The 12,695-nt window shown below is 44.2% G+C and overlaps 1 protein-coding gene across 3 annotated transcripts in view; it reads right to left on the bottom strand.

Moving 5' to 3' along the window:
* The window catches only part of dhx57 (DExH-box helicase 57), a 51,414-nt gene that overhangs the window by 11,573 nt on the left and 27,146 nt on the right, over nucleotides 1-12,695 (bottom strand). For all 3 annotated transcript variants that reach the window (XM_033025774.1, XM_033025775.1, XM_033025776.1), the window contains exons 13-18: nucleotides 9,815-10,026; nucleotides 8,780-8,896; nucleotides 5,514-5,610; nucleotides 4,651-4,824; nucleotides 2,485-2,685; nucleotides 751-1,027 (exon numbers count right to left, since the gene is read on the bottom strand). In XM_033025774.1, the coding sequence (XP_032881665.1) occupies nucleotides 751-1,027; nucleotides 2,485-2,685; nucleotides 4,651-4,824; nucleotides 5,514-5,610; nucleotides 8,780-8,896; nucleotides 9,815-10,026 (1,078 nt within the window). The remainder of the gene's footprint in view (nucleotides 1-750; nucleotides 1,028-2,484; nucleotides 2,686-4,650; nucleotides 4,825-5,513; nucleotides 5,611-8,779; nucleotides 8,897-9,814; nucleotides 10,027-12,695) is intronic.

Below are 12,695 nucleotides of genomic sequence, written 5' to 3'. Positions count from 1 at the left end.
TTTTTTTACCTCTTGTTTCCCCTCCATGACTCTTAGTCTGATAAAAGTTTTCAACCTGAAACATCACCTATTCCTTTTCTCCAGAGATGCTACCTGACAGCATTTTGTGTCTATTTTTGGTGTAAACCAGCATCTGCACTTCCTTTGCCTATCAGCCCACCAAGTCCATGCTGACCATCGATCATCTGTTCACACTAGTTCTATGTTATCCCACTTTTCATCTGCACCCTACAAACTAGGGGCAATTTACAGAGGTCCAATTAACCTACAAACCCGCTCTTCTTTGGGATGTGGGAGGAACTGGAGCACCCGGAGGAAACCCACGTAGTTACAGGGAGAACATGCAAACTGCACACAGACAGTGCCCGAGGTCAGGATTGAACCCGGGTGTCTGGTGCTGTGAGGCAGCGGTTCTACTTGCTGCGCCGCTGTGCTGCAGCATGTTATAAACACAAATCAATTATCTTGTCAAACCAGTAATTGTGCTGATTTGGAATAACTGATATATAATGAAAATACATTGATTACCAGTTTGATTTAGTTTTGTTTCTTATTGTCATGTGTACTGAGGTACAGTGAAATGCTTTTTATGTTGTGCTATCCAGTTAACGGATAGACGATACATGATTACAATGAAGCCGTCCACAGTATACAGATACATTATAAAGGGAATAACGTTTAGTGCAAGGTAAAGTCTGATAAAAGATAGTCTGCACACAGCAATAATGGTGAAGAGGCAGTTGTACTTACAAAAGGGTTTTTAAAGGCTAAGCTAGCTGCAATTGTCAGGGTGGGGTCCAGGCATCTGAAGATAGCACCAAACAGCATCAGTTTCCCAATGCGGACGTCAACGGGCAGGAAGGCCAAGTGATATCCCAGGGGGGTGAGGGTTTCATCAGGCGTGAGGGCCCCCAGATCCTGCAGCCGATTCTTCGCTGCCTTCAGACTCTCGTCTGTTGGCACTTCAACCAAACGCGACAGCACAGACTCCAAGTCAAGATCTGCAAAAATGTCCAAAACCTTGATCCTGGGCAAAAGAAAAAAAAGATAACTCACAAAGTGAAATTTTCTTTTTCAAAAGTTTTTTTGCATGCACATTTCTCCCTTTGTACTGAACTTATTGTACTGGAAGGTACACAAAAATGCTTGAGAAACTCAGCGGGTGCAGCAGCATCTATGGAGCAAAGGAAATAGGCAAAGCTTCGGGCCAAAACCCTTCCTCAGATTGTATTGTATTGTATTGTATTCTATAATATTCTATTGTACTGGAGTTTGACGATTGTATTTATGAATAATGTAGAACATAAAATGGTACAGCACAGGAATGGGCCCTACGGCCCTCTACGTTTCTGCTGAGCAGAATGCCAAGTTAGACACAAAATGCTGGAGTAAATCAGCAGGTCAGGCAGCATCTCTGGAGAAAGAGGATAGGAAACGTCACCCATCCTTTTTCTCCAGAAATGCTGCCTGACGCACTGAGTTACTCCAGCACTTTGTGTCTATCTTCAGTATAAACCAGAACTGCAGTTCCTTTCTACACAAGATGCGGAGTTAAACTGATTTTACGTGCCTGTACATGATCTATATCTCTCTACTCCTTTCTCTTCCATGTGCCTATCTAAAAGCTCTTAAACATTATGTGATCCGTTTGAAAAGCATGCAAAACAAAGCTGTATCTTGGTGCATGTGACAATATTAAACTGAAACTTAATAAACAGAATACAGGCATCAGTTACAAATGTGGCTTGGTCTGGCCTTTACCACCATTATCAGTTGAAAACTTAATAGATTAACAGTACACATTAGATAGATTATACAGAAATGGCAGATGGATTTTAATCCAAGCCAGTGTGAGGTGTTGCACTATGGGAGATTGAATGGAAAGTTGGCAAGACCCTTAACAGTATTGATGTAGTGAGATCTTGGGATCCAGGTTCATAACTCCCCGAAAGTGGCAGCACAAGTAGATAGAGGGGTAAAGAAGGCATACTGTATGCTTGCCTTCATTGCTCAGGCCATTGCGTGTAAGAGTCAGGAAGTCATTTTGCGGTTTTATAGGACTTTGTTTAGGCGGCATTTGGAGCATTGCGTGCAGCTCTGGTCACCCCATTGCAGGTAGGATGTGCAGGCTTTGGAGAGGGTGCAGAGAAGGTTTACCAGAATGATGCCTGGATTAGAGGGTTTACCTATGACGAGAAGTTGGATAGACACTGATTGTTTTCACTGGAACATCAGAGAATGAGGAGAGACCTGATAGACATATATCAAATTAGCAGAGGCATAGATAGGATAGACGGTCAGATTCCAGGTAGAAATGTCAAGGACTGGAAGGCATGGCTTTAAAATGAAAGAGGAAAATTTTGCAACCATATTATAACGAAAGGCGTATTTTGCAAGCTGAAAGCCAGCTTTAGTTTATGAGTGAGTGGTAATGTGATCGAACGTTGAGCGGACGGACGGACTCTAGGAATAGTGCACTCCCACCTGAGGCAGAGCTGCTCCAGAGGCACCCTCTTGATCTCGGGCAGCTGGAGCTCCTGAAGGTGGTGCTGGTAGCAGTGGCTGGTGAAGAGGTGGAAGCAGACCCCGGCTGCCACACGCCCGGCACGACCCTTCCTCTGCTGGGCGTTTGCTCGCGATACCCACGTGTCCTCCAGGCTTTCCATCCCTTTGCAGGGGTCATACCTGCAGGTCAGCAACAACGTGGCAAGTGACACACCGCTTGTCTCATATTTGTATTCAACATTTGGACTTTGCGGGTTGGGACCTAAAGCAGTTCTAAAATACCTAGTGGAAGGTGGTACAGGAGTCAGAAAATCGTGACCTCCAAGTTCAAGAACATCTTCTTCCGAGCAACCACTGCACAACACTAACAGCTTGGCAATAGCCATGAAGGCACACCTATGCCTCTACTTCCTGAGGATATTGAGCAAATTCAGCATGTATGCATTGTCGGGGACAAGGTAGAGATGGTTGAAAGCTTCAATTCCTAGGAGTAAATATCACCAGCAACTTGTCCTGAACCACCCATATTGAAGCAATGCCAAGAAACCACACCAATGCCTCTACTCCCTTAGAAGGCTTAGAATATTTGGCATATCCCTAATAACTCTCTCAGATGCGCCGTAGAAAGCATTTTATCGGGACGCATCACAGCTTGGTTTGGGAACAGCTCCATCCAAGAACTCAAGAAATTGCAGAGCATTGTGGCCACAGCCCAGACCATCACACGAACCAACCCCCTTCCATTGACTGTATTTACACCTCACATTGCCTCGGCAAGGCCAGCAGCATAATCAAGGACCAGTTGCACACTGGCCACTCCCTCTTCTCTGTCCCATCAGACAAGAGGTATAGAAGTGTGAAATCGCACATCTCCAGATTCAGTGACAGCTTCGTCCACGCTGCTATTACGCAACTAAACCAACCAACCAACAACCAGAGCAGTCCTGAGCTACAATCTATCTTATTGGAGGCACTCGGACTATCTTTAATCGGACTTTGTCTTGCAATAAACGTTATTCCCTTTATCATGTATCTGTACACTGTGGATGGCTCGATTGTAATCATGTATTGTCTTTCCGCTGACTTCAGTTCAATTCAGTTTATCGTCACTTGGACCGAGGTACAGTGAAAAGCCATTTCTTGCCTGCTAACGAGTCAGCAGAAAGACAATACGTGATTACAATGGATCCATTTACAGTGCATAGATACATGATAAGGGAATAACGTTTGTGCAAGGTAAAGCCAGCAAAGTCTGATGAAGGATAGTTCTAGTGTTTAAGAAAGAACTGCATATGCTGGAAAATCAAAGGTAGACAAAAATGCTGGAGAAACTCAGCGGGTGAGGCAACATTTATGGAGCGAAGGAATAGGTGATGTTACGGGTAGAGACCCTTCTTCAGACTGATGGTCTGAATAGTCCGAGGGTTATCAAAGAAGTAGATAGTAGTTCAGACTTGTTAGCACGCAACAAAAGCTTTTCACTGTACCTCGGTACACGTGACAATAAACAAATGCAGGCAAATAAGACTATATGACAGAGGAGCAGAATTAGGCTATTCAGCCTCTCGAGTCTACTCCATCTTCAATCATGGCTGATCTATGTTTCCCTCTCAACCCCATTCTCCTGCCTTCTCCCTGTAACGTTTGACACCTTAACTGATCAAGAATCTATTAATTACTGCTTTATAAATACTGAATGGATTAGTTTAGATGAGGCGACTTAGCCTGCAACTTAGTATTCACATTCTTTATATGGGTAAGCTTGTGGCAAATAAATAACTTACTCAAACATATAAATGACAATTAATGGGCGAAACGCAAAACTGACTGATTGATTGAAAGATACTGCTTAGAAACGGGCCCTTCACCCACCGTCCACGCCGACCATCGATCAACCGTTCACACTAGTTCTATGTTATTCTCTTTCTTATCCATTCTCTACACACTAAGGACAATTTACAGAAACCAATTAGCCTACAAACCTACACGTCTTTGGGATGTGGGAGGAAACGGGAGCAGCTGGAAGAAACCCACGTGAGTGATCTATTACATTGTAAACAACATTTTCTAGAGTTAAAAATAACGGCCTTCCTATACCAGGGTACGGATGCATCCTTAATGAATCACGCATTTAAATAACGGTACCTCTTTTCTTTCATCTTGCCAGAGTCAATGACGTAAACAATGTCATCAATGGTGACTGAGGTTTCAGCAATGTTCGTGGAGATGATGATCTTGGTGGTCCCTTCAGGGGGACGGAGGAAGACTGCTTGCTGTTCCTCGCTTGACAGTGAGGAGTGGAGAGGGTAGATAAGGCACCTGAGAGAGAACAGACATCTTACTCCATAAGGCATAGGAGCAGAATTACAACATTCGGCCCATCGTCTGGTCCACCATTCAATCATGCCTGATCTATATTTCCCTCTCGACCCCATTCTCCTGCCCCCTCCCGTAACCTTTGACACCCTTACTAGTCAAGAACCTATCAATCTCTGCTTTAAAAATACCCAAAGACTTGGACCCCACCGCTGTCTGTGTCAATTAATTCTACCAATTCACCACCCTCTGGCAAAATAGATTCCTCCTCATCTCTTTATTCTGAAGCTGTGCCATCTAGTCCCAGACTCTCCCACCAGTGGAAACATCCTCTCCACATCCAAGCCTTTCATTATTCTGTAGGTTTCAATGCGATCCCCCCTCATTCTTCTAATCTCCAGCGAGTACAGGCCCAGAGCCATCAACATGTCTGTGATGTCAGACCATCGAGGAACAGCAGCAGTAATTTGAAAAATGATAAAATTACTTCCAATAATGCAAGCAAAACATTTCTGAAACAGTAGCAGTAAAGTTATCTATTACACAAAAATATAAATTTAAAACTCAAATCTTCATTTATAATGGCAGCAGTCAAGATGGGCCAAAGGGCCTGTCTCTGTGCTATACATCTCTATGATTCAAAGATGACACCCGCACAATCAACGACCCAACACATCTCTGAAATTACAGACCTCTTTTCATGCTTGTTATTGAAGAAGGGGTTAGACTGAAGCTGTTCGTACAACAACTTGATATCGGCCAGGCCAGGTAAGAATATTAAAACAGCTCCTATTGAAACAATTAAATTAAAAATTAGAAGAAAAACAACAAAAACGTGAAACATTTAATATTTCTGAACTTTGCATTAAATTGTAGCTGGCAACCTACAAAAGAAAGATACATTTCTAGGTTGCAGCAAAACACTCCATCAGTCTGAAGAAAGGTCCCAACCCGAGACATCGTCTGTCCATTCCCTCCACAGATGCTGCCTGACCCGCTGGGTTACTCCAGCACTTTGTGTTTTGCAAGATTCCAGCATCTGCAGTTTGTTGTGTCTCCATTTCTAAATGGGATTTGTTCTTAAATCAGAAAGTTTCCCCAGTGAAAGGAAAGACGTATCCTTTGGACATTTGAAGATCATGCTACATAGAAACATTAGGAATTTAAAGGAAGGAAATATTTGCAGTGAATGAAATCTCTGCTCAGTCTGGAAGGGTGACTGAGCTATCAATTGCTTTTGATTTTCCACCCATCCCCACTCTAACCTCTGCCACTGTCTTCCTACAATGTGCAACAAACCCAATGCTATCTTGAACAGCACCTCCTCTTCCTTCTACCCTAAGCTATGTTTCAGGTCGGGACCCTTCTTCAGACTTATGGTGTTAGTGGGAAGAAAGCTGGAAAATAGAGATGGGGATGGGAAAACGCCTAGCAGGCGATGAGAAGGTTAGCGACCGGGAGATCCAGCAGACCTTGGCGGACAGAGCGCAAGTGTTCAGTGAAACGGTCGCCGAGTCTACACTTGATCTCTCCAATGTACAGGTGTCCACATCGGGAACATTGGATGCAGTAGATGAGATTCCTGGATGGAGTTGAGGGAGGAAGTATAGGGACATGAGGCATCTTCTGCGGTTGCAGGGGAACGTACCTCGGGAGGGGTGGTTTGGGTGGGAAGGGTTGAATGAACAAGACGTTTTGGAGGGAACGGTCTCTACGGAAGGTGGAAAGGGTGAGGATGAGGAGCAATATCCCGGTGGATAACCATTTAAAACCCCTTCCCATCCCGATACCGACCTTTCTGTCCCAGGCCTCCTCTATTGCCAGAGTGAGGGCGCATGCAAACTGGAGGAACAGCACCTCATATTCTACCCGGGTAGCTAATGAACTGAATTCTCCAATTTTAGGTAACTACAAAACCCCTCCCCAACCCACATCCTCTCCCCCCCGCAGTCTGAACAAAGAACAGGAACAAGTCCTTTCGTCCCCAATGTCTGTGCGAAACATGATGCCAAGCCCAACTCTTATCTACCTGCATGTGATTCATATTACTCCATTCTCTGCATATCCATGTGCCTCCATTCCCTGCATATCTATGTGCCTATCCAAAAGACTCAAAAATGTCACGCTCGTATCTGTCTCCACCACCACGCCCCGGCAGCTTCATCCAAGCACCTACCACCTTCTGTGTAAAGAACATGCCCTGCACATCTCCTTTAACATTTGCCCATCTCACCATAAGGCTATGCCCTATAGTATGGGATTTTTCTCATCTTGGGGAAAAAGGGTTCTGACTGTCTACTCTATCTGTGCCTCTCATAATCTTATATGGATCATAAGATCTTAAGTGAAAGGAGCAGAATTAGGCCATTGGGCCCATCAAGTCTACACCGCATTTAATCATGGCTGATCTATCTGTTCCTCCTAACCCCACTCTCCTGCCTTCTCCCCTTAACCCCTAAACACCTGTACTAATCAGAAATCTATCTATATCTGCCTTTAGAATAAGCAAAGAATTCCACAGATTCACCACTCTCTGACTAAACAAATTCCTCCTCATCTCCTTCCTAACGGAACGTCCTTTAATTCTGAGGCTAATGCCCCTGTCCCACTTAGGAAACCTGGAAGGAAACCTCTGGTGACCTTGCTCCCCGCCCAAGGTTTCCCGTAGGTTTTGGTCACTCTCCGTAATGGTCGAAAGTAGTTTCCGCGTAGCCGAGGCTTCTTCTCTGTTCCTGCGATTATTTCAACAAAATCAAAACCGGCCTCGACTAAAAATAGGTTGCCGTTTGGTCGAAGCCAGTGGAGTGGGGTCGCTATTTACTCACTGGCAGTCGAAGGCAATCTCCTTCGCTGATCGGCCATTTTGATTGGCTCATTTGGTTTTCAGGACCTAGAAGATCCGCCGGAAGGTAAAATGCCCACTAACTTTATTAAACTTCCTAAAACTTGTCTCCACTCCTTCTCCTCTCCCCCCCCCCCCCATCTCTCTCTTCCCCTTCTCTCCCTCCCTCCCGCACTCTCTAAAGGACTTACCATGCTCTGTGGCAGCCGTTTACCTTCCTCTTCATCGCGCAGACAGCGCTCCTCCGCTGTCCTTGACCCCCACCTTTGCGATGTGTTTGTGTGTGTTGTGTGTGTGTGTGTTGTGTGTGTGTGTTGTGTGTTGTGTGTGTGTGTGTGTTGTGTGTTGTGTGTGGTGTGTTGTGTTGTGTGTGGTGTGTGTGTGTGTGTGCGCGCGGTCGGTAGCAAAGATCCTGTAGGATCTTTGGTCAGTAGATGCAGCTCATGCTTCGGTCGAGTGACCAAAACCTCCGGCGACTCATGGAAACTTTGGGTGGGGCGCAAGGTCACCAGAGGTTTCCATTCAGGTTTCCTAAGTGGGACAGGGGCATTAGACCTCTAGTCCTAGACTCTCCCACTGGTGGAAACATCCTCTCCACATCCACTCTATCCAAGAGTTTCACTATTCGATAAGTTTCAATCCTCCCCTCATCCTTCTAAACTCCAGCAAGTGCAGCAGGCCCAGTGCCTTCAATCGCTCATCATATGTGACCCCATTCATTCCTGGGATCATTCTTGTAAACCTCCTCTGGACCCTCTCCAGAGCCAGCACATCCTTCCTCAGATATGGTGCCCAAAATTGCTCACAATACTACAAAATGCGGCCTGACCAGCATCGTATAGAGCCTCAGCATTACATCCCTGTTTTTGTATTCTAGCCTTGAAATAAATGCTAGCATATACTTTCAGCAGGTCTCACGAAGAAGGGTCCCGACCCTGAAATGTCACCAATCTATATTCTCGAGTTGGCTGCCCGACCCATTGGGCTACTCAAGCACTTGGTGTCCCTTTCAGTATCAATGGCCCTCGTAGGGTGCAGGACAAACATCAGCAACATGCCACGGGATGGATGCTTCAGTGATCCCGCTGAAAGCAGAGCAGATATTACTCCACTAACCTGGAGGATAATTATGGTTCCCATCCACTATCCACTCCAGCAGAGCTTCAATTAAATCCAAGTTGATTTTATCCAGGTCCATACCCGCCAGAGTCTTTAGCACAGACTTACTAATATCTAGAAAAAAAAAATCTTAATTACTAATACAGCAAAAAGCAGCGTTATCAGGAGTGTCAAATATGTTTAATTATTATACGTACCAAAAAGGAACAATTAAATTCTAACTTGCAGCAGCATAACTGGTCTGTAAACACAGTACTCAACAGATAACATAATAAACAAAAAAAAAAAACCCCAACAAATAAATAAATAAGTCCCAATATAGTATAAAACAAAACCCAAACTTCCTAATGCAACCAAGGCAGTTTGTACTTTAGTTCGTGTTGTGCAGTGTTCAAGAGTCTGATGGTTGCTGGGAAGAAGCTGTTCTGTAACCTGGAGGTCACAGTTTTCAAGCTCCTATACTACCTTCCCGAAGGTAGCAGCGAGATGAGAATGTGGCCAGGGTGGTGTGGGTCTGTGATGATACTGGCTGTCTTTTTGAGGCAGCGCCTCCTGTAGATCCCTTCGATGGTGGAGAGGTCAGCACCTATTATGGAACAACATATCACCAACTCTTCAGGATATCATCAAAGACCCACACCATACTGGCCATGCTCTCAACTCGCTACTACCATCAGGAAGAAGGTACAGGAGCCTGAAAACCATGACCTCCAGGTTCAAGAACAGCTTCTTCTCAGCAACCATCAGGTTTTTGAAGACTGCACAACACTAACCTCAGCAACTATGATCCTCTGCAGACTATATCTTTGGTTGCACTACAGACTTTTGTTTTGCACTATTATGGTTACCTATTATTGTTTTTAATTCATTGTATTGGTGACTATTGTACATTTACCTGTGTGTTATTGCATTTACAGACCTGTAAAGCTTCAGCAGAAGGTAAGAAGCTGTTCCTGAGTAGTTAGCGTAGGTTAATTACCATTTATATATAGGTCAAGCATAAAACATGCATTTCCTAAAAGAGAAGCCTACCTTTGTAACGAATCATCAGTTGATTAACATTCAGTTGCTGGTCTGGGATGCTGTCTTTGACTGATGGTCGTTGTTGTATTTGCAATGAACTTAGCTGCTCCTCAAAGGTTTGTGTGGAATTCAAGTTATTTTTACCTTTAGCCACCCATGACTCATCATAATGGTTCATCTTTGTAGTTCGTGCATAAGGGCTTCTGTCTTCTAAAACATATCTACAATTAACACAGCAGCAGTTATGTCAGAGGCTGGGAACCTTGTGGAATTGCCATTGTCACGTCTACCGAGGTACAGTGAAAGGCTTTGTTGCGTGACAGCCAGGAGAATCGAACATAGAACTGTACAGCAAAAGAACAGGCCCTTCAACCAACAATCTGCGTGCCGGATATGTGGCCAAGACCATCTCTGCACATAATCCATAGACATCCATTCCCTTCATCTCCATGTCCATCATTGGAGACCTTCAAACTCTCTTTATTCAGACCTTATCTTGCACTAAATATTATTCCCTTAATCCCGTATCTGTACATTGTGGACAGCTTTATTGTAATCTTGTATAATTTTATTTTGCTGACTAGATATCAAGCAACAAAATCTTTTCACTGTACTTCAGTGCACGACAATAATAAACAAAACATTTAAACATTCTTGACTCTTGAACAAGTACAAGATGCAGGGGAAACCATACAAAGAGCAGGAGTCTGCATATTACTTTGGGGTATTGATGATTTGTTTGGCCGCATCTCCCCAATCTGTAACTTAGGAGAGTGCATTAGAACCACATCCAGTTAATGCAGTCATGTGCTGCTCTGGACAATTGACTGCTCCGTTTCTGACCATCTCCACAACTATGATGACAAAATCATGAGGAATAGATCGGGTGGATAGAGATAGATAGAGTCTCTTGCCCAGAGAAAGGGAATCGAGAACCAGAGGACAGAGGTTTAAGGTGAGGGGGGAAAGTTTAATAGGAGTCCGAGGGGCAACTTTTACACCCAGAGGGTGGTGGGTGTGTGGAACGAGTTGCCAGAAGAAGTAGTTGAGCAGGTACTATCACAACATTTAAGAAACATTTAGACAGGTACATGGGTGAGACAGGTTTAAAGGGATATGGGCAAAACACAGGCAGGTGGAACTAGTGTAGATGGGACATGTTTGTCAGTGTGGGCAAGTTGGGTCGAAGGGCCTGTTTCCACGCTGTATAAATTTATGACTCTAACCCTTGATTCCCAATTGTCCAAAAATTCACACACCTCAACCTTGCATGGAATAAAATTCAAAATAGTGGCAGCCTTGAATTCCAGACAGCTTTAAAGAGGAAAGGGATACAATTTTTAGACAAAGGAATTTTCAGAAGGCAATATGGTGTAACAAGTTTGTATGGACAGTCCCTTCAAAGAATCCACAAGCAAACAGCAGCGTGAATGGATTCCTCTTGTGCGTATGAATTATATCATCAAGTCACACAACATGGAAACAGGCCCTTCGGCACAATTCGTCCATGATGTCGCAGCTACACAAGTCCCACCTGGCCATGTATGGCCCGTCTCCCTCTAAACCTTTCCTATCCATGTACCTATCCAGATATCTTTAACATGATGTAATTGTACCAGTCTTAATTACTACCTATAGACTTTGTTTTTTCCACTACTACGATTACCTAGTTTAACGGCTAGTAATCTAATGTATTTTTTATTATTATATATTTGTGCTGTTGCTTTTAGCAGCCTGTTAAGCAGCAGAAAGCAAGCAATGTAATTGTACTGTTGTCAGTACTTTGGTCAATTAAACTTCAGCCTGAAGGGTCCCATCACAAAACATCACCTATCCATGTTCTCTAGATGCTGCCTGACCCACTGAGTTGAGTTTAGAGATACAGCATGGAAACAGGCCCTTCAGCCCAGAGTCTGCACTGACCAGCGATCATCCCGTACACTAACGCTATCCTACACACTAGGGACAATTTACAATTTTTACCAAAGTCAATTAACCTACATCGTTGGAGTGTGGAAGGAAACCGGAGCACCTGGAGAAAACCCACACGGTCACAGGGAGAACGTACAAACTCCAGACAGGTCTCTGGTGCTGTAAGGCAGCAACTCTACCAATGCAGCACCGCGCCGCCCTGAGTTACTCCAGCACTGCGTCTTTTTTTAATCTTTTCAGGCTCCCGTACCTTCTTCTCAATGGTAGCAGCGAGATGAGAGCATGGCGTGGCAATGATTGTTTTGATGAAAACTAGAGGACACTGGCTTAAGGTGAGAGGGGATTTAAGAGAGACTTCAGGAATAGCCTTTTCACTCAGAAAGTAATCTGTATCTGGAATGAGCTACCAGAAGAAGCTATAGAAGGGGATATAATTGAGTTTTAAAAGACATTTAGACAGATGTATGGATAGGAAGGGTTGAGAGAAATATGGGCCAAATGCAAGCAAAAGGGACAGGCCCAGCATGCTAACTTGATTAACATGAACAAGGTGGGACAACGAGCCTGATTCTGTGCTGTACAGCTCTTTGACTCTACGACTTCTTAGGATTGTCTGTCCATTCCTTCCACAGATGCTGCCTGCCCACTAAGTTCTTCCAGCACTTTGTGTTTTGCTAAAGATTCCAGCATCTGCAGTTCTTAGTGTCTCCAGAGACTTTATTAAGATTATGCAAAAGGTAAAACGGGCCTTCAACCGGCTCAAATCCTGTCACTGCATTCCCAAATTGCTACGTTTCATGTGTCATCTGAGGTTGCAGAAGAAAGTAGGTTTCATTATCAGCTAACTGTCGTACAATACCACTCCTTCCATAGCGTGATTAATCACTGAAAGTAAGCATGCAGGTACAGCAGGCAGTGAAGAAGGCTAATGGCATGTTGGCCTTCATAACAAGAGGAG

This window comes from Amblyraja radiata, chromosome 8 (genome assembly GCF_010909765.2).
Source record: "Amblyraja radiata isolate CabotCenter1 chromosome 8, sAmbRad1.1.pri, whole genome shotgun sequence".
Taxonomy (NCBI): Eukaryota; Metazoa; Chordata; class Chondrichthyes; order Rajiformes; family Rajidae; genus Amblyraja; species Amblyraja radiata.
This window is presented reverse-complemented; position numbering and strand designations above follow the sequence as displayed.